At 36.6% G+C, this 22,427-nt stretch overlaps 3 protein-coding genes across 3 annotated transcripts in view; 1 reads left to right on the forward strand and 2 right to left on the reverse strand.

The window, feature by feature from the left end:
• The first annotated feature begins 250 nt into the window (after window positions 1-250).
• On the forward strand, window positions 251-12,237 carry EXOSC9 (exosome component 9). Its single transcript, XM_032333317.1, has 12 exons — window positions 251-423; window positions 776-870; window positions 1,573-1,692; window positions 1,817-1,919; window positions 2,823-2,960; window positions 4,525-4,607; window positions 6,186-6,318; window positions 7,279-7,367; window positions 8,420-8,566; window positions 9,169-9,353; window positions 11,585-11,663; window positions 12,093-12,237. Exons 1-12 carry the CDS (start codon window positions 358-360, stop codon window positions 12,172-12,174), a joined length of 1,320 nt encoding a protein of 439 aa, XP_032189208.1. The 5' UTR covers window positions 251-357; the 3' UTR covers window positions 12,175-12,237.
• Window positions 11,803-18,830, reverse strand: CCNA2 (cyclin A2). Its single transcript, XM_032333318.1, has 8 exons — window positions 18,308-18,830; window positions 17,299-17,542; window positions 15,927-16,039; window positions 15,503-15,726; window positions 14,572-14,779; window positions 13,888-14,001; window positions 13,309-13,442; window positions 11,803-12,994 (listed from the first exon to the last, which is right to left on the reverse strand). Exons 1-8 carry the CDS (start codon window positions 18,518-18,520, stop codon window positions 12,946-12,948), a joined length of 1,299 nt encoding a protein of 432 aa, XP_032189209.1. The 5' UTR covers window positions 18,521-18,830; the 3' UTR covers window positions 11,803-12,945.
• A 1,692-nt stretch (window positions 18,831-20,522) lies between these two features.
• The window catches only part of BBS7 (Bardet-Biedl syndrome 7), a 44,044-nt gene continuing 42,139 nt past the window's right edge, over window positions 20,523-22,427 (reverse strand). Inside the window, exon 19 of the mRNA XM_032333315.1 lies at window positions 20,523-20,887. Coding sequence (XP_032189206.1) covers window positions 20,754-20,887 — 134 coding nt within the window. The 3' untranslated portion in view covers window positions 20,523-20,753. The remainder of the gene's footprint in view (window positions 20,888-22,427) is intronic.

The following is a 22,427-nucleotide window of genomic DNA, read 5'->3' on the forward strand; positions in this document are numbered from 1 at the left end:
TAATACCTGTCTAGCCTACCCCGCTAGAACTGAATAAAGGGTGAAATGCGAAAGCCCTATACTGATTTTAATTTCTATAACTGATAACTGTTTTGGAGTCCTTTTCTACACTTCATGATAAAAGAAACAGACTCCTACGCTCAGAAACCCGCCTCCTTAACTTACTGGCTTCTCCTAGTCGGTCCCTCTAGTGCCAACATTGCTTTGAGCTTGCGCACTAGCGACCGGCCCCAGCCTTGGTCGCGCTTTGATGACGTAAATTTCCTGCGCGTCAGAGCGAGCGGGGAGCGCGTGAAGGGGATCAAGTTCACTTTTCCTAGCGGATTCCGGTGCGAGGGTGTGTTGTGGTCCTACAGCATGAAGGAGACACCACTCTCAAACTGCGAGCGCCGTTTCCTACTCCGCGCCATCGAAGAGAAAAAGGTAAATGGTCCCGGGAACTTCGCGCTGCGTGGGCGCTCTGATCGCACCGCCGCTCGCAGCCTTCCGGTTTGAACGCGCACAACCCTCGCAGGCCCAGGAAGCCCCTAGAAGGAACCACCGGCGTGTTCACCCCGTCCCTTAAGCATCCCCCCCCCCCCCCCCCCCCCGCCTCCAGTTGGGTTCAAAAAGCTGGAGTCACACCAGCGACTACTAGTGCTCGGGAACCTAGTTTCCACTTTCCTATGGGGAGTGGTTAAGAATCCACCTATCTCCAAGTATTTAGCCCTGGCATCGAGTAGCTGCTCAGTAAATAATTGTTGAAGGAATAAAAGAATGAATGTTGTGCTTACAGCGGCTGGATGGCAGACAAACCTATGATTATAGGAACATCAAGATCTCATTTGGGACAGATTATGGGTGCTGTATTGTGGAACTTGGGAAAACAAGGTAACAAAGGATTCAAATTTGATAAAAACTCAATAGGGAGAAGTTTTAAAAGAAACTTAATGACTCAGTTGCTCACAAAGCATCTAAGAAGTCTGGACAGACTTAATTGTTTCTCTGCCAAAATAAGTATATTTTCTTTAACGAGAGAATTTTTAAAAATTTTTAACCATGAATATATCTTTCATCCCGAGTATTGCATAGTTTTCTGATGTCTTTAGGTCGTATATACAGCCAGTAGTAATTGTCCTGAATTTATTTTCTGCACCTCCCATTAAGTAGGCCTACTTTTCTCATTTGCCTGACATAAGAATTAGGTTTTTTATTTATTTGAAAGCCGTGAGGATTGTTCAGATAATGGTGGCCAGCTATGCCATATGAAAACTCTTTAAAAATCGCAAATTTTCATGCTGTCTTGTGTCAATAAATATTTGTTTTAGAAAAAAGTAAAGATCATGGATTTTAAAAAATCTGTGAAATAGTGTTGTAAGAAAAGAGATTTTTTTCTTGTCACTTTTTGTGTATGCCAGTATGTGTTTTATTTCTGTATATATTCTCTACTTTGTATGTAATTTCAGCCTCTAATGATACATCATACTGAATATGTTGTTAGAGTAAGATCAAAACTTAATTGGTATGTTTTAAATTTGTATTTAATTGAAAAGGATATATATTTAGTTAACAGATTTGTGCTTTATTTTGCAGAGTTCTTGGACAGGTTTCCTGTGAACTTGTTTCTCCAAAGCTCAATAGGGCAACAGAAGGTATTCTTTTTTTTAACCTTGAACTATCTCAGATGGCCGCCCCAGCTTTTGAACCTGGCAGGTACTTAAATCATTTTTTTTTTTTAAAGCTGCTTTTTAGCTAGAGGAGAACATAACAGCAGTGAGCTATTGTTTTAATGCCTGGTGTTATATTTCATGACATTAGCCCATTCCTATTTTCATAGGCAGTCAGATCTCTTGGTGAAGTTGAATCGACTCTTGGAAAGATGTCTAAGAAATTCGAAGTGTATAGACACTGAATCTCTCTGTGTTGTTGCTGGTGAAAAGGTGGGGATATGCCCAAAATTCTTAATCCTAATCTTAGGTTGAGTATTGCTGATTAATGGATTCTTATATCTGTACTTGTACTCTCAGAGCTTCCGTTAATTCAGTTTTAGGCTGATTCACTTCACTGCAAATGTTCCTGAGTGCTACCCTAGAACTTTGTCATCTCTCTCTCTGAAGGGACAATAAACATTGGTGAAAGTATCAACTTGGATGTGTGTTAAAATGTCTTATTCAAAGAACTTGTTTTTTCATATATTCTGTTTTATTCTGTTCTTTGAGTTGATAGAAGCAGGTAATGTGTTCTTTTTAGGAATGAGGAACTGAAGAACCGATTAAATCCTTCTTTTGTGTAGGTTTATTGACTTATAAGGGCTACACAGGGAGTTAGTGATAGACTGACATTGGAAATGTTACTCTCAATAAATTGTGCTGCATGATAATGTTTTAGAACTTTACTCTTGTTTAGGGTATTTTGACTATCTTTTTGACTCCAGAGAAGTCACTTTCTACATTATATCATTGAATATGATACTTCCTATTTGGATTACTTATAGGATTATTGTAAGTATTGTCAAGTAAACCTAAGAGTTTGTGGTTTTTAAGTTGGGATACAAAGTAAAAATAGATTTAGGTTTGGGAAAATCTTATAATTGTGCAATGGTTCTACAGATTTAGAGTGTATATTTAATTGTTGTCAGGTGACTCACAGAAAGGTAAACTATTGGTACTTCAGATGTTGACCTAGCTTAACATTTCTCTTAATACACATTTACTGATAAAGTAGAAGGAGTAACTGTATATTTTAACTGCAAGAGAAAAATTTGCACGCAGTGTTACTTTCCTTATGAATAGCCACTGGTTGTGATCAGTTAGGATTTATTTTTGTTTTAAACTTACATTCAGGTTTGGCAGATACGTGTGGACCTACATTTATTAAATCATGATGGGAATATTATTGATGCTGCCAGCATTGCTGCAATTGTAGCCTTGTGTCACTTCCGAAGACCGGATGTCTCTGTCCAAGGAGATGAAGTAACGCTGGTGAGCTCCCATGATTCGAAACAGGCTTCTCCCTATGAATGAATGAATATCCCTGATGTTCAGGCAGCTTTTATTAGTGAATTCTTTTTGTAGATGGTAATTGATGGTGTTCTGAGATTTGTTGATAAGGCAAAAATGATAAATGGTCAAAATTGTCCCTGAAAACTCTTAAATCTCTTTTATTAAAGTGTCTGTCAATAAAAGTATACCCTATCTTGGTTTCCTAGGATAAAACCAGATAACTTAGGATTGAGCATTAGATGAAATGGTTGGCTTATGTTTAGGAACCACATGTTAGAAATACATGGTTCTCAGCACATTGAAATACTTGTGCTTACTCTGGCTAAAGTCCTTCAGAAACAGCCAGAAGGCTTATTAAAACATATTGCTAGGCTCCACACTGAGAGTAGGGTAGCGATAGAACCTACAAATTTGTACTTCTAACAGAGTTCTCAGATGATACTGATGCTGCCAGAGGAAGGGCCACATTTTGAAAACTATTGACATGTACTGTTTACATTGCCTTTCTCTTGTGCTAAATATGTCAACTTCAATTTATATGAATTCATGCTTGAATAATGAAAGTACACTGTATAGCTTGAGTTTCAAAGTTGTGAAGGAAACATCAGATGCCCACATTTCTGGGCAGTCTTTCTTGTGCTGCTTTTAGGCATTAGACTAGAGTAGTCTCTAAAGACCTAGAGGTAGAGACAAAGGTTTATTAATAATAGACATGCTCCTTTAGAAAAGGGAATTGGTATAAGGAAGTAAAAGAGAGAGAGATCAAATTTTAAAAATATTGTAGAGTTACTCCTGGTGGCAATGTAGAGTAGTAGTATGGTCATATTGGAAAAGTTTGGCAGTTTCTTAAAAAGCACAGCAATTCCATGCCTACGAATCTACTCAGGAGACATAATAGTACATTTTCAGTCAAAGACTTCCATGTGAATGTTCCATGGCAGCGTTACTCATAATAGCCCCAATCCAAATGTTCATCAGCTGGTAAAACATATATCGAAAAACGTATATCCATACAGTGGTATATACATACAGTGGAATGGATATACATCCATACAGTGGAATGGTGTGGAGTGGCATACTATTCAGCAGTAAAAAGGACCAAACTAGTGATACATATTGCAAGATGGATGAAATGTGCTAACTTCAAAGGAAGCAGATGTGAAATACAAATGCTTAGGGCTGGAAGTGGGAATGAGAAGTGACTGCAAATAGGCTCAAGGAGATTTGGGCGGGGGTGTATTGGAAAGGTCAAAAAACTGTATTGTGATAGTTACATAACTATAAATTGCTACAAAATGAGTAGATACATACTTAGATGAACGAATTTTATGGTATTTATATCCCAGTAAAGCTTTTTGACATATGCATAAAATTTTAAGGAACCCTGAGTGGCAAAGTCAAACAGGTAATTGTGAAAGAATTAATTTAGGTATTCAACTAATGATTAAAGGAAATATGTTTTTTACTTTAATATTTGATGTGCACGATATTTTTTATGTTTATAATTCAGTGACTAATTATTGAAGCTTTTATTTTCAAACAGTATACACCTGAAGAGCGAGATCCTGTACCGTTAAGCATCCACCACATGCCGATTTGTGTCAGTTTTGCCTTCTTCCAGCAAGGGTAAGTCTCATTCCTGTCATGGGCTGAAATTGTACATGCAGCTAGGAACTTTTTTGTTCTGTTCAAATGTGTTGTGGACAGATGAATAAACACCTCCTCTAATATTAAAGCACCTTAGGTTTTTTTTCTTTCTTTGTAAGAGCATTCGTTGGCAAAGAGCTTTCTCAATAGAAGTGACAAATTCTTCTGTAATGAAGAGATTTCACAACACTTTTCATAGGATACTTATAAATTTCCTGTAGTGTGGGTGCTAGAGGTGTACAGGTGTTAATCGAATTGTGTTAGGTTCTAATTCAGGAAAGTAGAGTGAGAATTACTGTGGATTAATGGAAGATAGGACTTTGGAGCATATTAGAGGAGCAAGTCACAAGGCGGAATGGTTCACAAATGGGATAAGTCTAGTTTTCTTCAGCTCTCTAGTAGTTTCTTCACAATTCACTAATTCTTCCTACAAAAGTAAAACCAAGGGCGCCTGGGTGGCTCAGTCTGTTAAGCGACTGCCTTTGGCTTGGGTCATGATCCCAGGGTCCTGGGATCGAGCCCCACATTGGACTCCCTGCTCGGCAGAGAGTCTGCTTCTCCCTCTGCCTACTGCTCTGCCTACTTGTACACTCTAACTGTCAAATAAATAAATAAATTTAAAAAAAAAAAAAGAAAGGAAAACCAAGTCATAGGTCCATGTAGCAGTACCTTTACTTAAATCTCTTCTGAAACAAAGGGAGATATAAATAAGATATTTTAACAATTTTATGAATAAAAACTAGGGAAGCTTTCAACTTCTAGTCATTATAGTGTAGAATTTCATTAGTGGGAAATAGACCAGCACTGTCCAGTAGGAATATAGCATGAGCAATATATGTAATTTAAAATTTTCTAGTAACCACATTAAAAGTAAAAAGAAACAGGGAAAATTGATTTTGATATATATTTTCTCTTATATGTAAAATATTGTCTTAGTATATAGTATAAAAATTATTTTCTCTTATATGTAAAATATAAGAGAAATATAAAATATATTTTCTCTTATATGTAAAATATTGTCTTAGTATATAGTGTAAAAATTATTCATCAGATATTGTATATTCTTTTATTTTTACTAAATCTTTGACATCTGTATTTTGCACATGTATATATCAGCCACATGTGTCTAGAGGCCAACATTGGACAATGTAGAAATAGTATTCTTTTAATGATCCATTAGCAGAACCTAGGAGAACTTCAGAATCTAGGACACACTAGGGGACTTTCCAAATTAACAAAATAATGTAGTTTTTATTGATGAGCAATAAGTCATTTAATGAAAGTGATAGCACTAGGTTTAGATTGTGTACTATTTAAAGAAAACTAATGTGAACTTAAGTGATTTTACTGTAATAGCTAGTGATAGCCCCTCAGCATTTATTTTGTCCATAAAAACTATAATTCTCATCTTTTTTCCCATTAAAGTGTTCACATCCATAGGCTTAGACCTTTACTTGTTGACTTTTATTAATGCTATTTTTTAAAAATATTCACTATCTTAAAATTGACAAGCGTTTAGCCTTGAATTTAATCAGGTCCAATTAATATTCATTTCAGTACATATTTATTGGTGGATCCCAATGAACGGGAAGAACGTGTAATGGATGGCCTGCTGGTGATTGCCATGAACAAGCATCGAGAGATTTGTACTATCCAGTCCAGTGGTGGGATAATGCTGCTGAAAGATCAAGTTAGTGCTTTGATTAATGTTCTTTTAAGGATAGGTCTCTTCTTTTTAGAAGTTTTTTCTTGTTTTTGTTTTGTTTTGCTTTTTCTTGTTTTATTAACTAAAAAACCATCAAGGATAGTCATCAAGGATATTTTTAGTGATTCTAGGATATGTTAGCATCTGATTTCAATATTATTACATTGTGTTGACTGGTGACTACAATGTATCCTTTCCAGTGAGAAAAGAGATTCATCTTCTTATTCAAAAAAAAAAGTGTCAAAAGGGTAGAAATTAGGTACTCTCAGAAGTTGGGTTTTCAATAAGCAGTAGTTCACAAATCTAGCTACAGAGAACAGAGACTGCTTTAGTTCAAATTTCAGTTCTGCCTTATACTAACTGACCTTTTGCAAATGATTTCATATCTTTGTGCCTTGGCTTCTTTATCTGTAAAACGGAATTAAAACAGGAATAAAGTTGTTAGAACTGTAAGGATAAATACATGGGTATATTGCAGTATATAGTATATATTAAATGTGCCATGTTAGTTTCTATGACCAGTATTATGGCCATTACCAGATCCCTATTTCCAGGGATTCTGATCCATTAGGTCCCTGAGGCCTGGAATCTCTGCTTTATAATTTCCCAAGGGATACTGCAGCCATGTTTTGAACTGTTTTGGGTCACTCATACAGAACGGTAGTTAGTGCATCCCTGAGTATATAATGTACATCTGTGGCCTTTTCAGTGGTATCTTTTACACTGTCAGAGAAGTTTTTGAGTCTCTTTTCTTAATGTGATATTTCTTGAGGTATTTTAAAACAAGTCTCACATTTTGCATTAATTTGTGTTTACATTGTATTTTCATATTTGAAAAGGTCAAGCTTATATTTTAAAGGTAGAAAAACTATTCTCACATTTATAGTTTTGTTGAAGAAAGCTGTGTGGTTGTCTTTAAATAACAGAATGTACTTTTATAAATAGGTTTTGAGATGTAGTAAAATAGCTGGTGTGAAAGTACTGGAAATTACAGAGCTAATACAGAAGGCTTTGGAGAATGACCGGAAAGTAAGGTAAGTTTAATTCTTTTTAGCCCTAAATGGTCTTTTTATTTTTAACAGATTTTTCTGTTAAGGACTTTCTTGCATAAGAGTAACCATACAGTTTTCACACTCCCATTTTTCCTTACCTGTTAATCTAAGTTGAATATACGGAAGTGTTCTATTGTATTCCAATTTAAATATAATCTGTATTGAGAAGCCACATAATATTTTTCTTTAAAAAAAAAATCATTTTGGGGGCACCTGGGTGGCTTAGTTGATTAAGCACCTCCCATCAGCTCAGGTCATGGTCCCAGGATCCTGGGATCGACCCCGGCATTGGGCTCCCTGTTTAGTGGGGAGTCTGCTTCCGCCTCTGCCCCTCCCCTCTGCTCATGCTTTCTCTCTGGCTCTCTCCCTATTTTAGATAATTGAATAAAATCTTTTTTTTTTTTTTTTAAAGATTTATTTATTTATTTGTCAGAGAGACAGACAGAGTACAGGCAGGCAGAGTGGCAGGCAGAGGCAGAGGGAGAAGCAGGCTCCCTGCGGAGCAAGGAGCCATTATGTGGGACTCGATCTCAGGACGCTGGGATCATGACCCAAGCCAAAGGCAGCCGCTTAACTGACTGAGCCACCCAGGCATCCCTTAATGAATAAAATCTTAAAAAAAAAAAAACCCAAAAACAAAAAGAAAACATTTTTCTTAGAAAAAAGAAAATCTAGGAGCTCATTTAACAGAAGCAACACAAACGGGGGTTGGTTCTCTGCTTCTTCCATAACGCACCACTCCAGTGTCTTCTGTGATGTGGGAGGTAATATCTACCTGGTAGGACAGGTTTGAGGATAAGAGAATAATATACTTAAAGCACTTAGCACTTGCCTGGCGCATGTTTCAATAAATTACAGTAACTTATTTCTCTTGATAAGCATAGTAAATTGGTGAGGTTAAGTTGGTCAGCTTTTTTCTCAATGTTTCTCCTCCATCAAAAGGATAAAATGGTTAACTTTTCCCTTCCTGTTTGCTCTTCCACCTTTTATTCCCCCTTCATCCCTCCCCACCTCCAAATAAAAAACCCACACAGGAAAGAAGGTGGAAAATACGGCTTTGCAGAGTCTATAGCAAGTCAAAGAATCACAGCATTTAAAATGGAAAAGGCCCCTATTGATACCTCTGATGTAGAAGAGAAAGCAGAAGAAATTATTGCTGAAGCTGAACCTCCTTTAGAAGTGTATCTTTATTGGATGGTTTTTTTCAGTAACAACATGATTCATAACACTTTCGGCATTATTAAGATTATGTGAAGGGTGTACATACTGGTTTGTTTTCTGAAACACTACTTTATTAGAGAAACAGTGAAGATACAGGACAGTGATTAGTCTTATTGAGTCTGATAAAATTCTTCGGCTATCCTACAAAAACTAAAAATTTTCTATCTTACTGGCCAATTTACAGCATTTTTCTTTGGAAAATTGTTCCTTAATCTCAGTCAAGCACTTTATATCTATCTATATATATCTATCTAATGTCAGTTAAGCACTTTATATCTATTACACATTGTTCTTGGAAATTAATTTATTCATCCATTCACCATATTTATTACTGCAACTGTTGGGAGCCAGTATGTCTCAGTACTTCTGTTGTTTCCATAAAATATTACCTGAGTTAACATTGTTTTCTTTCTTTTTGTTTAGCCACCCATAGCGTAGCTATTAGTGCAATTTTTTTGCACAAACTTGATGCACTCTTCAGTCTTAAAGCTTTTTCTCTCATCTTTTTCAACACTGCACCAAATGGCAGTATTTTTGTTCATAGTTTCCTTAACTTGTTAAGTGTTTCTAATCCTGTGCTTTGGACTCCTGGAACTGCCCAAATTGGAGAGGGAGTAGAGAACTCTTGGGGTGATCTTGAAGACTCTGAGAAGGAAGAGGAAGATGAAGATGGCACTGATGAAGCAGTCATTCTTGATAGTATAAAAATGGACATTGGAGTAGAAGTCTCCAATATTGGAAGTCAAGGTAGGTAACACTATTTATGGCTTTTATGTAATTACATATATTATATATACATAATACATATACCTTCCTTTTTTCGGGATCTTATTTTATATTCCTCTAAAAGAGAGGCTAAATATTTTGTGGCTTCAATTTCAGTTAAACTGTTGATGCTAATTACAGAATTCCAATTCTTTTCTAAAAGAACATGCTTTGTGGAATAATAGTACTCTGGTATATAGTGGCATTTTAGTTAAAATTTTTTTTTTCTTTTATATGTATAAAAGAAAATATGTGGGCCAGTTTTAAAGGTATGAGTTCCTTAAGTTCATTCCTCCATGCCATTTTTTCTTTGTAGTGTCTAGATTCAAACATAAAAAGCCTGTATCATAACATACATTAGAGCTGTCCAAATGGAACTGTTTGTAATGTTAGAAATGTTCTATGCATATACTGTTTAATAAATATAATAGCCACTAGCCACAGGCAGATGTGGAACATTTGAAATGTGGTTTGTGACAGAATTGGATTCTAAATTTTAATTTTAGTTAATATAAAAATAGATAGCTATATATGGCTGTTATTAGAGCAGCATTAGAACATACAGAACTCTAGAATCACCTGGAATAATGGTAGTCCTAGTGTTCTTTGCATCCTGAAAGCTGTAGAACTAGAAAAAATTGTTTTTAACCTGTGGGTATTTTTACTGTCCAGAAAATCAAATTCTTACTTGGCCCATTATAATCATGAATTGGGTTTTTCAAACCTAAACCATACAAGGATTGATGTAGCAAGTAGGCTGGCAGAAAACTAAAGGGTATATTTACTAAATCTGGCTGAAAAAAATAGTGAAGGTGAAGTACCTGTTTAGGTACGTAATGTACGTACCTGCCTACCTTCAAGGAATGAGATTAATTACTTATAAATATTACTGAGAGCCTGCTGGGATTTTTTGTAAGGGGGAAAAATTGCCTATTGATCGGGAGCTTTCCTAGTGGTTACTTCTGTTTGGTATTATTTTTTTAGACCGTGTTCCATGTATTTATTTACTATATATTTATACCAATATAAGCTTAAACACAGGGACTGTGAATCAATCTTTAGAATTTTTTCATGTCATCAGCCACATTTTTAAATGTTATATAGAATTCTAGCTTTGACAGTAACTAGGTTGGCTTAATAATATTCCCTTATTGATAAATGTTACCATTTTGTTATAGTGCTACAGTAAAGCATCTTAGCATATGCCTCTTTATGTATTTGTGAAATATTTTTCTAAGATTAGTAAGATTAATAGCTAAACATTCAATTACTGCTTTGAAGAGTAATATTTTCAACTGAATAATGAAAATGGACCTAAGATAATTGGGAGGATAAAGCAGGTAAAACCTTTCTAAAGCACATAAACACGAGAAACAAATCGGAAACTCAAAAATTGATATGCCACCTGGGAAAAGGGTTAATTCACACTTTATATACATCATTAACTAAGGCTCAGAAGAAAAACTGGCAAAAGATACAAAGTAATTGTCAGGTACAAATGGCCAGTAACATATTTCATGAGCAACCTTACTAATAATAAAGGAAATAAATTCAAAGCAAAAAGGGATGTTTTCTCACTACTATATCAGACAGTATTAAAGATCAGGGCACCTGGGTGGTTCAGGTTAAATGTGTGACTCTTGACTTTTGCTCAGGTCATGATCTCAGGGTCATGGTGTCAAGCCCTAGTTAGGGCTCCATGCTGAATGTGGAGGCTGCTTGTCCCTCTCCCTGTTTGTGCTCTTTTTCTCTCCCTCTCAAATAAACAAAATCTTAAAAACAAAACAAACCACCATTGGCAAGGGTGCATAGGAGAATGAGTTTTTAATAAAAATTGAAAGAGTATTTTGGGTGGATTTGGCAAAATATTCTTTAAAATGTATATACCTCTTGACCCAGTAATTCTTCTTCTAGGTATTTTCCTTCCAGTGTTGTTTATAATAGGGAGAAGCCGTATAGACTTCCCCCCCATTATGACATGTACAAAATGGTCATATAATTACAGAATTCTTAGGAAATAAAGTATGTGTTATTTTTCAGAGCTCCAGGGAGTTACTTCAGGGAAGGAGAAAACAAGTAGTTCTGTAAGCCTCTACTCAAGAGTAGTTGGGACTGTTTGTATGGAGATAGAATTTTAGAACTGCTTACATAAACCCATGTAGAAATTTTCCAAGAGATTATACTTATATTGTTTCCTCAACATTTTCTTAAAGATGCCCCTATAGTACTCTCAGACAGTGAAGAAGAAGAAATGATCATTTTAGAACCAGACAAGAACCCAAAGAAAATAAGGTAACAAAGTTATGGTTTATTTCAAATGTACACACATAACTCAAGACTTCTCTGGTTTTATTCTCATCTTATCCTACTCTAAACAAAGACACACACACACACACACACACACACACACACACCCTTTTTTTTTTTTTTGAAATCCAGCTCTTCCTTCTTAGTTTCTTCAAACTGAGATTTAACAACAGGATCTAATTCTATAAAACTGTATAGATGGCCCTTTAAGGTCACTGAATTTTAAGGTCACAACTATTCTTAGTTGGCAAATGTTATATATTCTCCTGGGGAAAAACAAAACAAAACAAAAGTCTCCTATTTTGGTAGTCCAGACTTCGAATGAGCAAAATGGTGTAAGTCTGGTAAACCATCCATTGTATAGGCTCTATAGTGCTAATACTGTTAGTAAACTTTAATTTATTTTATTCACAGAACACAGACCACCAGTGCAAAACAAGAAGCACCAAGTAAAAAGCCAGTGAGAAAAAGAAAAAAGAAGAGAGCTGCTAATTGAAGCTCATATAGTTGTATATTTGTGTATATAACTATTAAAAGGATATTTATTCAGTGCTCATAACTTGAGTATTTTTCTATTCATAAATCCATTATAAAATCTAGTCGATTCTTTATATGATTTTTTACATTGTGCTTTAAAATAAACCTCTGAACAACTTAGCGGGTTTTAAATAATTGTCACTTCAGTAAAGTGGAAAAGTTGATGAGGAATGAAACAGCATTTTCATAGTGTGTACAAAGGGCTGAAAAATTCTCAGGATCATCACAACTGATAAATAAGTACAGATTTATTCCACATATGCTTAGATTATGCTCAAGTCACCAAATTGATCCAGTTCCTTAGGAAAAGTGAATGCTCAAACTTTTATCTGTTTTCCTAACACTATTTTTCAATTTCAGGAGAAGCCTTCCCAGTTCCCTTCTACAGTAAATCAAAATAATTCTTCAGAGTGATATCATAAAGTCAAATCAGATTTGACTTGCAAAAACCAAATTTTCCAAATCCATTTATTAGTTCTTATTCTTACTGTGCTGACAGCTGGCATTATTAATACTTTAACAAAACCACTTAAAATTAGCCAAATATCTAAGATAGTTACATGTACAAAAGATATACAAATTAAAACCATTTAAAAAGTAATAGATACCATAATTTGTACTTGACCATAACGCTATTCAGAAATGATTGTAAAATTAAAACCTTACAAAAACTGTACACCATATACTTTGAATGATTTACATTTTAGAAAACAAAAGCAGTCTTTCACTGTTACACATTTAGTGTCTCTGGTGGGTTGAGGAGAGAAACACCATGATACCTGTAAGTAGGAAAAAAACTCAGTAAATATTCATTGGGTAAAGATCATGGAATACAGAAATGCTATTTCTATTCTCATTGAAATTAATGGTTATAGAATCATTGGTCCACAAAACATGCAAGCATGCCCCGTTCTCCCCTTTTCTCCCTCAAATGCAAGACATAAAGCATAACTACAACCTACTCAAAACACCTGGCTACAAGGAACCTGTGCCTGTTTTGTGAATTTTGATAAAGTTAAAATGTCAAGGATCTCAATCATGTGGTGGCCTGAAAAAGCAAGCTTCTTTAATATCTATTAATGTTAATTCTTACTTTGAACTTTTATATTTTTCTCTTATTGACTGTTGTGCATGCTGTGGTGCTCTGAGGTAGGTCTGGTGAAGGTCCATGAGACAAGGCTTAAGACTTTCCAAGGTATATCCAGTCTTTTGAACTAAAGATTCAGGCTGCAGAGAAGGGAGTAGAAAACCACTGAGTTTTGTTTTTAGCAACAGACACTAAATACAGTGAGTTATAGTATTGGCATTAAACTTGAGTTTTGTTAAATTTCAAGACTTAACACCTCCAACTAGCAGATCTTCCAGATTTCTCAAGCCCTTATTCCATCTTTTATGCTGACTTTGATCAGTTTTTACTACTTTCCCTGCCAACAGCAGGTCTTACGGTCCTAATTCTTTAAGCACATCTTTCAAACCCAAGAATAACAAAGCTTTCTACCTAACAAGCAAACGTATGTTACTAAACAGGACACTTAATACAGCATAGATTTTTTGAACGTTTTTTTTTCAGGTAGGTACCTCTAGCAACACTTGTATAGAAGTTATCTAACTTACCTGGCAGAAATAAAATTTAAGTTGCAAGACAGATGTGTGAGGACATGGTGATACATACCCAGCTCTGTCCTGTGACTGTGTAGAGTGCTAAATGAAAAGCTGCTGCAGCTATAACTGATGGCAGGTACTTTAGATAGGGGTCAGCATCTATGAGACTTAATTCTCCCAAAAACTGGAATGAAAGAGCAAATATACTTTTTGATCACAAGAGCTCTAGGATTCAAGCCTCAAAATTTCCCCTTCTGCCCAAATATGTTCCTGTCTTTAAGACTGGCTCTACGGCAGGGCACCTGGGTGACTAAGTCGGTTAAATGTCTGCCTTCGGCTCTGGTCATGATCCCAGGGTTCTGGGGTCAAGCCCCACATTGGGATCCCTGCTTAGTGGGGAGTCTGCTTCTCCCTCCCTCTCTGTGCTCTCTCTTTCTCAAAGAAACAAAATCTTTAAAAGGTTGGCTCTATGGCAGCCAAAGGAAAAAAACTCCCATAACCTTATCTGTCCTCATCCTATACTTTTTCCTCTTCCAATAATTTTTAAAACAACTCTTCTGGCTACCATTTCTTAGACTTCATCCTCATACCACTTTCCTTAGTATTTCCCAGTTCATGTTATCTTCTGCCAGTGGTAGGCTCTCTTTATACTGCAACACTAATTTGTCCCCAAAACACTAAATCCCTTGACCAAAGCTATATAATTAAGCTGTGTGACCTAAGACTCTTCATTCAACAAATGAAAAGAACTTACCATTGCTAAACTTTCAACTTTGCAGTTGGCAGAATGCTGGTGCAGAAAGTATTGAGTAAGAAACTGATTTACTGTTGGTGCAGCTAGATCAAAAGCAAGCACTTTCAAAACTAGGTGCTCCATTCTCAGGACCTGTTTCTTGGTATAGGTATCATCTGTAATGTACACAAACTCTGCTACTTCTGGGGGGTATATTTCTTCAAACTTTCTACAATGAAAAAAGTTGTAAGTAATCAGTCCTTCTAAAAAAAGCAAGCTGTTTATCTAATTCTGAAATCCCTTTAGCATGAAATATGTCCAAAACCTACACTCTGCCAATTGCCTGTTTGCCCTGGTACTTGACCATTTCCAACAGAGCTAGATAAATGCTAACTAAAAGACCCAAATCCATCCAGGACTTGGGATTTTTCCCCAATGCAGTCAAAAGATATAAGAAGCAAGAGAGTTCCAAGATGGGAATAATGCCAGAGTTTATTACCACATAACTGAAAATTTAGGAAATTCTTAGTAAAATAAACATTTTTAGTTTTTTAATATATCTAATTTCCATGGGAGAAGATAAATTCTTTAAATTTATTTTAACAAATGAATTAAAAAGTAATTTAATACATATTTTTTAATAAAGATTTTATGCCAGAAAGGCACTTTTTGATGGAAGGAACCACACTTTCAAACGTGGTAATCTACTCCTAGTTTATTAAAATGTAGCCAGTCTCTCATCTTCATTCAAGAAGGTCCCCTGGAATCTAGATCTGGGAAGATTAATATCTTAAATTAGTTTCACACACTGTTTCATATTGCTACCCCTAAAGTAGTCTCTGACTTTCTGCCTTGTGTTTTTTATTAAAATGCTACAATCTTAAAAATCACAGCTTCTTCCCTACACAGAAAGGTATCAATCATTTAATCCAACAAACCAAGCTGAACTTACGAGGCCAACAGCATAGCAGCAGTGCCCACAAGCTGAAGTTTTCCTCTCAACACAGACATCGATGAAAGGAACCTATCAATGTAGTTCACAGCCAAGTGCAGGGTCTCATTCTGTAGTTTATATTCTTCTCCTACTTCAACTAACCAGTCCACAAGGATAGCCCTCATACTGTTAGTGATGTCTGGCTGTTTCTTCATGTAACCCACTTTAGGCTTACATTTTATCTGTTGAGAAAGTTACTTAGTATAATGTTAAAATTGCAATTAGATTATTCTACCATTAACAAAGATGCTACATACCAGAAACACAAGTATAACATTACAATAATTCACTAGCAGTTAAAGAACTTAAAAACATCCTCTCAGTTTCATTTTGCCACAATGAATAAACAACAGTATAAAAACTGGATTCTAAGAGCTCTTACCTCCATTTCCCTAAGGTATGTGTGAATGTCCTCATGGTAGTCTGGGACTTCATTGACACTCAATGGCTTTTCATCTTCTAATACAATTGAAATATCCATAGTATGCGGTGACTCTGGGAGAATATAAAAGTATGATTAAGTTCATTGTTTAATTTTCTAATTAATGTAATGGCCAAAACTGATTGCCCTTGTAAAGTGTCCCATACAAAAGCATTTCTTTCATTCAGCTAAAAAGGGCTTCTTATGACAAAGTACATAGAATATTTCACTCTGGCTTTAGTACCTCTGTACACTTGGTTTTAATCAACAAGAGAAAAAACTAAGAGGCCATTAAAAAGAAAGTGCATTTGAAAGTGTATTATGTTAAAGTATGATTCATATTCCATGAGGGAGAAGAGGAGACAGCACAGTGATCCTATGAAGACAGAGTTAAAATCCAAGTTTTGTGATATTGTGTACTATTTACCCCAAGAATTTGCAGACCACAAAATCTGATAAATTCAGAGTACAATGTAGCAATAACTAGGAGGGCTAAAGTGTCAATGAAAATTAGTTTTGTTATGAGCTTTTCCAACAAATTAGTACTACAATCAACAAGTGTTCCCTGTTTTATCATTTTAAATGACCCTTTGAGGCAAGGAATATCATTCATTACTCTTTTCACTTCAAGGTTCATTTGAGGTTAAAACTTCTTACAAATTTTCAATAAAAATACAAAAATTACTTTATTTCTAAAGGATTTTCCTGCTACTCCCAGACCACTTCCCACAAAAGAACTAAAACCTAAATGAGACTGAACTTAATGAGTTATCAGGGACTCGACAGATCTATGGTAAAGAAGTTGCACAAACTGCTGACAGACCTTTCTTTATAGCAGCTACTTTATTTTATATGTGATTAACTGCAAACAGCCATAATTGAACTCTTGACTCACAAGATAGTGTCCCTCTCTGGTACCAGACTAGATTTACAGAAAATTTTAAAGCCACAAGAGATGTTAGATATCACAATATTGAAAGGTATATCCTATTCAAATATTCTCTGAAGTGATATGTACAAAGTGAGTTTTATCAGTACAACTGAAATCTATTCTCCCAAGTAAGGAAAGTGTATGAGATCTACTTAAACTGATGTGATTGGTAGTATACCGGTAAGGGAGGAGCACCCAATTAGGATTTATAAGTCACTAGGTTGTATTAGCTGTGAGATCGGAGGTAAGTCACACACTTTCTAAACTTTGTTACATTAAAGCAATTTCATTAAGTAGTAAGGATCAGGGAAGATAATGTCTTAAAATGCAAAATATCATTAATTCAGCCTATTTAATAATTATGATTATATTGATTTGATATAGATGTTCTTTAAAACTTACCAAAACTACCATCCATTGGATAATCAAGAGGTACCAGTGGTTTTCTTGGTCCAGGTAAAGTAATAGCTGAATTAAAAGCCAGTACATTTTCATGTTCTGTTTTTTTAGGTTCAGCTGGCCTCTTTTGAGTCTCTTGTTCTGCTTCATCCACATGAATGGTAAATGCAGGCTGTTTACTGTTTGCTTTCCAGGGAGGAACAGTGACATGTTCATCATTTACAGGAAGATCCTTAAGAGGTGCAACCTAAAAAGAAAGAAATATCTGGCTTTGAGTCCATTAAATGGAATTTTGCTTTCTTCCCCTTAGGGGTCTGTTTCTGTTTTCATTACCAAATACTCTCAGGAAGTTAAATTACCTGGGACAAAATTCAGGCAGTAAAGTTTGAGTGGCTGAAGAAAGGGATGTTCAAATTCCGTACAGGCATTCCTACATAAGTTATAGAAAGAATCACACTAAGTGATATTATGTAAAACTAATCAAGGCTACAAGATGAGGGGAATGGCAGGCTGAAAGATGACAAGTTTAGGAGAGCCGGCTAAGAGGTGTTGGTTCATCACTTTCGCCCCAGGGTGGAGCAACAGAGCAAATCCGGTAAAATGGCGGAATTCACTAAAAGCAAAATATTTTTTATACCCTTTCCTAAAATAGAGGTAATCTTAACCATATGGAAAGAAGGAAGGGGGTCCAGATCCCAGGGCAGTGCCTAGTGTTTAAAGCGGCGAGAAAAGCGCGGACACACGTAGGGGTTGGTTTGACCTTATCTATAGAAAAATATCCCCAAAAAAGAGCAGCTAAGCAGCAAAACACAGCGCGACGAAGAGAGCAATGGGAGAGAGGCTATAAGTGGCATCGCACATGCCAGAAAACTGGGGACCAAGGGAATTCTAGACCCAGGCCTCCCTTAAAAAGGCTCGGAAGATACCTTCTCTCCACGCTCCTCGGCCTGCTAACCCTCGTGCAAAACTCCCGCTCCGCCCTCCCTCCCGCAGACATCGCTCATTTCTTTACCCGTCGTGTTTTGGGTCTCTGCTGCGGCGCTGGAACGCGCGGGTTCCCGGCCTTCAGTACCGCCAGCCCCGCCCGGGTCCGTGGTTGCTGGGCGGGCGCCGCCTTCTCAGGGTTGATGTTCTCCTGGTCCTCTTGGAGCGCCGTATGCTGCAATGTTAGCAGCGATGAGCCCGCCTCGCGGGCCGCAGGACCGGGCTCGGAGCTGCCCAACATCACTGCTCCCGGGGTTGCGGCGGGATCAGCCTGCGGCGCCAAGCAGCGTGTACTCCGTCCGGCCGACCCCGCCGAGAACGCTCCAATCGTAGCCAGCCGCCACAGCCCGGGCCAGCCTGCTCGCTCCGGATCGCGCAGTTCCGAAGAGGTTGCGAAAGGCGTAGGCAGGAACTCTCAGGCGTGGAGGGCTAAAGACGCCCCCAAGATGTAGCGAGCAGCCCGCCGGAGCGGCGGCTGTTCGTGCAGTTCAAGTATCCCGCGACTATTGAAATGGGCCAATGGGGAGGCCGACGCCCGTGACGTCAGTCACGGCGACACGGTCGCAGGCGAATGAAGGCCGCCGCGAAGGCTACAGAGCAGGGGCGGAGATCTGCCGAACGGCGGCGGGAGGAAAAACGCCTGCGCCAGCCGAAGAGGCGGGGCCTGAGTTTCTGGTGACTTTAACCTGGGCTGCTAGCTGATCCCTGGAGTCTGGGAAAGGGCTGTCTCTAGAATAAACTGAGTTAAACTTCAGCAATTGCTAGTGGGCCGCCCCAGCTTAACGTCAGCCCTGGGACCTTCAGTGAGCTTAACTGGTTTCCAAAGCTCTAAAATCTGACCCAGCCACTAACTGGCCTGGTAGTCTTGCTCAGGTTATTCAAGGTCTCTGATTCTTAGTTTTCTTATCTATTAATTGAGAGTAAAAATACCTACATGTCCTATGACTGTCACGATTATATAATGTGCACAAATCATTAACACGCTGCTCACGTAGTAACTGATGCTCAAATTTATAATGTCATCTTTTCATTTCATTTGGTGTTTCTTCAGTCATGCCTTGGAATTTCCCTAATGAAGATGCAATTAGGGAAGATGCCACCTTGAACCTCCATTGAGATATATATATATATATACATATATATATATATATACACACATATATATATATAGTGATGTATATATATGTATAATGTATATATGCATGTACTGTATATATATGTAATATACTATAAGAAATGCAACTAAGCAGTCACTGATTTTGATGCTTCTTTCCCCAAGCTGTGGCAACCAACAATAAGCACCCAGTGAAATTCTAGTGACCTAGATAGAATTATTTATTTCATTTAGCAATGACATTTGTTTAAATATAATAAAAACAATATGACCTTATTAAAATAAAACTGTGATATATCCCTTTAACAAATTTTCAAATTTAATATATGAGGCTTGCATATAATAAATATAATGGTATGTAATTAAGAAACATTATTGTTTTCTGACATTCATGTGTGCCCTTCTTGAAAACATAACTATATAATCTTTATGCCATTTTAAAACAACCTTTAAATACACTATTCCCCTGAATATGAAAAAACATGAATTAAGATTAATGAATAAAACTTCTGTAGCTTTAAAGTCTTATTTCCTCCATACATGATAAAGTGGAAATCAGTGGATACAAGTGCAGGAAAATCTAAGAGGCCATCATTATCTCTGCACTCTTCACATGTAGTACATTTGTACAGTTCTACTGGTTACAGGACAGCAAGTGAAGATCCTTTCAATCTGTGCAAGCTCTGCTCATTTCCCTGGCCACAATTCATAGCACTGAACCAACTCAAGCATTCCGCAAACTGAGCTTGGCTCAAAAAACATTACCTAGCAAATCAGTTGCAAATTAATCTCAACCCTAGAAAAAATAATTGGTAAGTTATTTCCACTGGTTAACAACATATATAGTAACAAGGACACCAACCAGGCACCAGAATTTGGGATGTGGTCCAGGCTTTACAAAATAATAACAATGTCCACTTAATCACTTAACCTCATAGAGAATCAGTTTTCTTATATGATTGACAAAATAGCAATATATATTGTGAATATATTGATGAAGTAATGAATGTAAATAATTCTGAACACTATAAAACAGTTAATATATGTGTGTATAGCTTGTTAAATATTTGAATATATTTTTATTTTCCAAACATTTCTCAAATTAAAAGTTAATACATCCATTTGCAAAAAATTCATTAAAATTCCTTATAATCATTCCACTTGTTTTAAAATAAAAATTCTCTTTATTTTTAAAAAGCTCCATTTCTCAAAATAGAACTAAAAGAAGTCATATCCTAAAGTCTTAAATGATATTAAAAAGCATTTGAAATAAAAGTATGTACAGTTAGCTTGTGCCATAATTCTGTTTTAACATATTTCATTTAAAAAGACTTCTCTGGAACTTTACCTTGTTTCTATTTCATGCAGCATCAAAGAAAGCAATCAATGCATTTTGGTCGTAATTGTCCAGAATCTCCAGTAAAAGAGGTACTTTGGTTTTTACATTGGTGCCTTTGAACTTGAACTTATCTATGAAAAGATCAGTGATCATGCCTATAAAAAAAATGTTAATTTCCTGTCATTGATTAGTTCTAATTTATAACACAGTACTTAATGAAAGTGAGTGATTACTTGAGAATCTATTTCTAAGCACTCATCACTGCATTTTTTTTAAAAAGATTTTATTTATTTATTTGAGAGAGAGAGAGACAGAGTGAGAGAGCATGGGAGGGGAGGTCAGAGGGAGAAGCAGACTTCCCATTGAGCTGGAAGTCCAACGTGGGACTCGATCCCAGGACTCTGGGATAATGACCTGAGCTGAAGGCAGAGGCTTAACCAACTGAGCCACCCAGGGACCCTAGATACTTTTATTTATTTATTTATTTGAGAGAAACAGAGCATAGAGGGAGAATGTGAGGGAGAGAAGCAGACTCCCCCCAGTTAGCAGGGAGCCCAATGCAGGGCTGGATCCCAAGATTCTGACATCATGACCTGAGTCAAAGACAGACTTTCAACCAACAGCCACCGAGGCACTACAGGTATTTATACTTGTAAAAAATATTTGTTTGGGGGGATTTTAGGGCAGGTTTCCAAAACATTAATCGCTTAGTAATTTCTTAAAAGTTACTAAACTCCCACAATTAACTGCTGACCAGTTTTGAATTGCTATTGGTATATATAACATCACAATGAGGGTTTATTTTTCTCACCAAGCTGATCATTTTGACAGTGTAGAAAGATTTTTTTTTAAGATTTTATTGATTTGGGAGTGAACATCAGGGTGGTAGTGGGAGAGGGAGAAGCAGACTCCCCACCAAGCTGGGAGCCCTACTCAGGGCTTGATCCTAGGACCCCAAGATCACGACCTCAGTTGAAAGCAGATCCTTAACCTACTGAGCCACCCAGGTTCCCCAACAGATTCTGTTCTTAACTTCTATTTGAGTTAAAAATATTCCATCAATATGTTAACCATTCTTGGGATTTATCCAAGACATGTTTCAGAATTTTTCATATTTTAGATAGATAATAAAAGGGAAAATATGCCATATATGGCATAATATCCAAGGGGAATGACTGGGAACATCTGATAACAAAACATGATAGTGTTTCTGCAACAAAATATATGGGTGAATATTCACACTAAGTGGAATAAAAATGGCTATAAATAACGATGTCAGTTTAAGTGGAGTTTTGTCATTAAATTATTAGTTCAGATTAAGTCAAATTTCCTGCCAAATGATTTATGAAGTTTTAGTTTTCAAAGATTCCTGGGTTTTAGAACTGGTGATAATAAAAAAACACCCATCTTCTAAGTTATTATAAGGATAAAAGATCAAAGGGGCACCTCCATGCCTCATTCTGTTAAGCTTAAGCATATGCCTTTGGCTTGGGTCACGATCCCAGGAGGATCCCAGGAGGCTGGGATTGAGTCCCGCATTGGACTCCTTGCTTGGTGGGAAGCCTGCTTCTCCCTCTCCCTCTGCCTGCTGCTTCCCCTGCTTGTGCCCTCTTTCTTGTTATCTCTCTGTCAAATGAATAAAAATCTTAAAAAATTTTTCATATAAATAAATAAGTATATTATAAATAAATTCAT

This window comes from Mustela erminea, chromosome 2, assembly GCF_009829155.1.
Source record: "Mustela erminea isolate mMusErm1 chromosome 2, mMusErm1.Pri, whole genome shotgun sequence".
Classification (NCBI taxonomy): domain Eukaryota; kingdom Metazoa; phylum Chordata; class Mammalia; order Carnivora; family Mustelidae; genus Mustela; species Mustela erminea.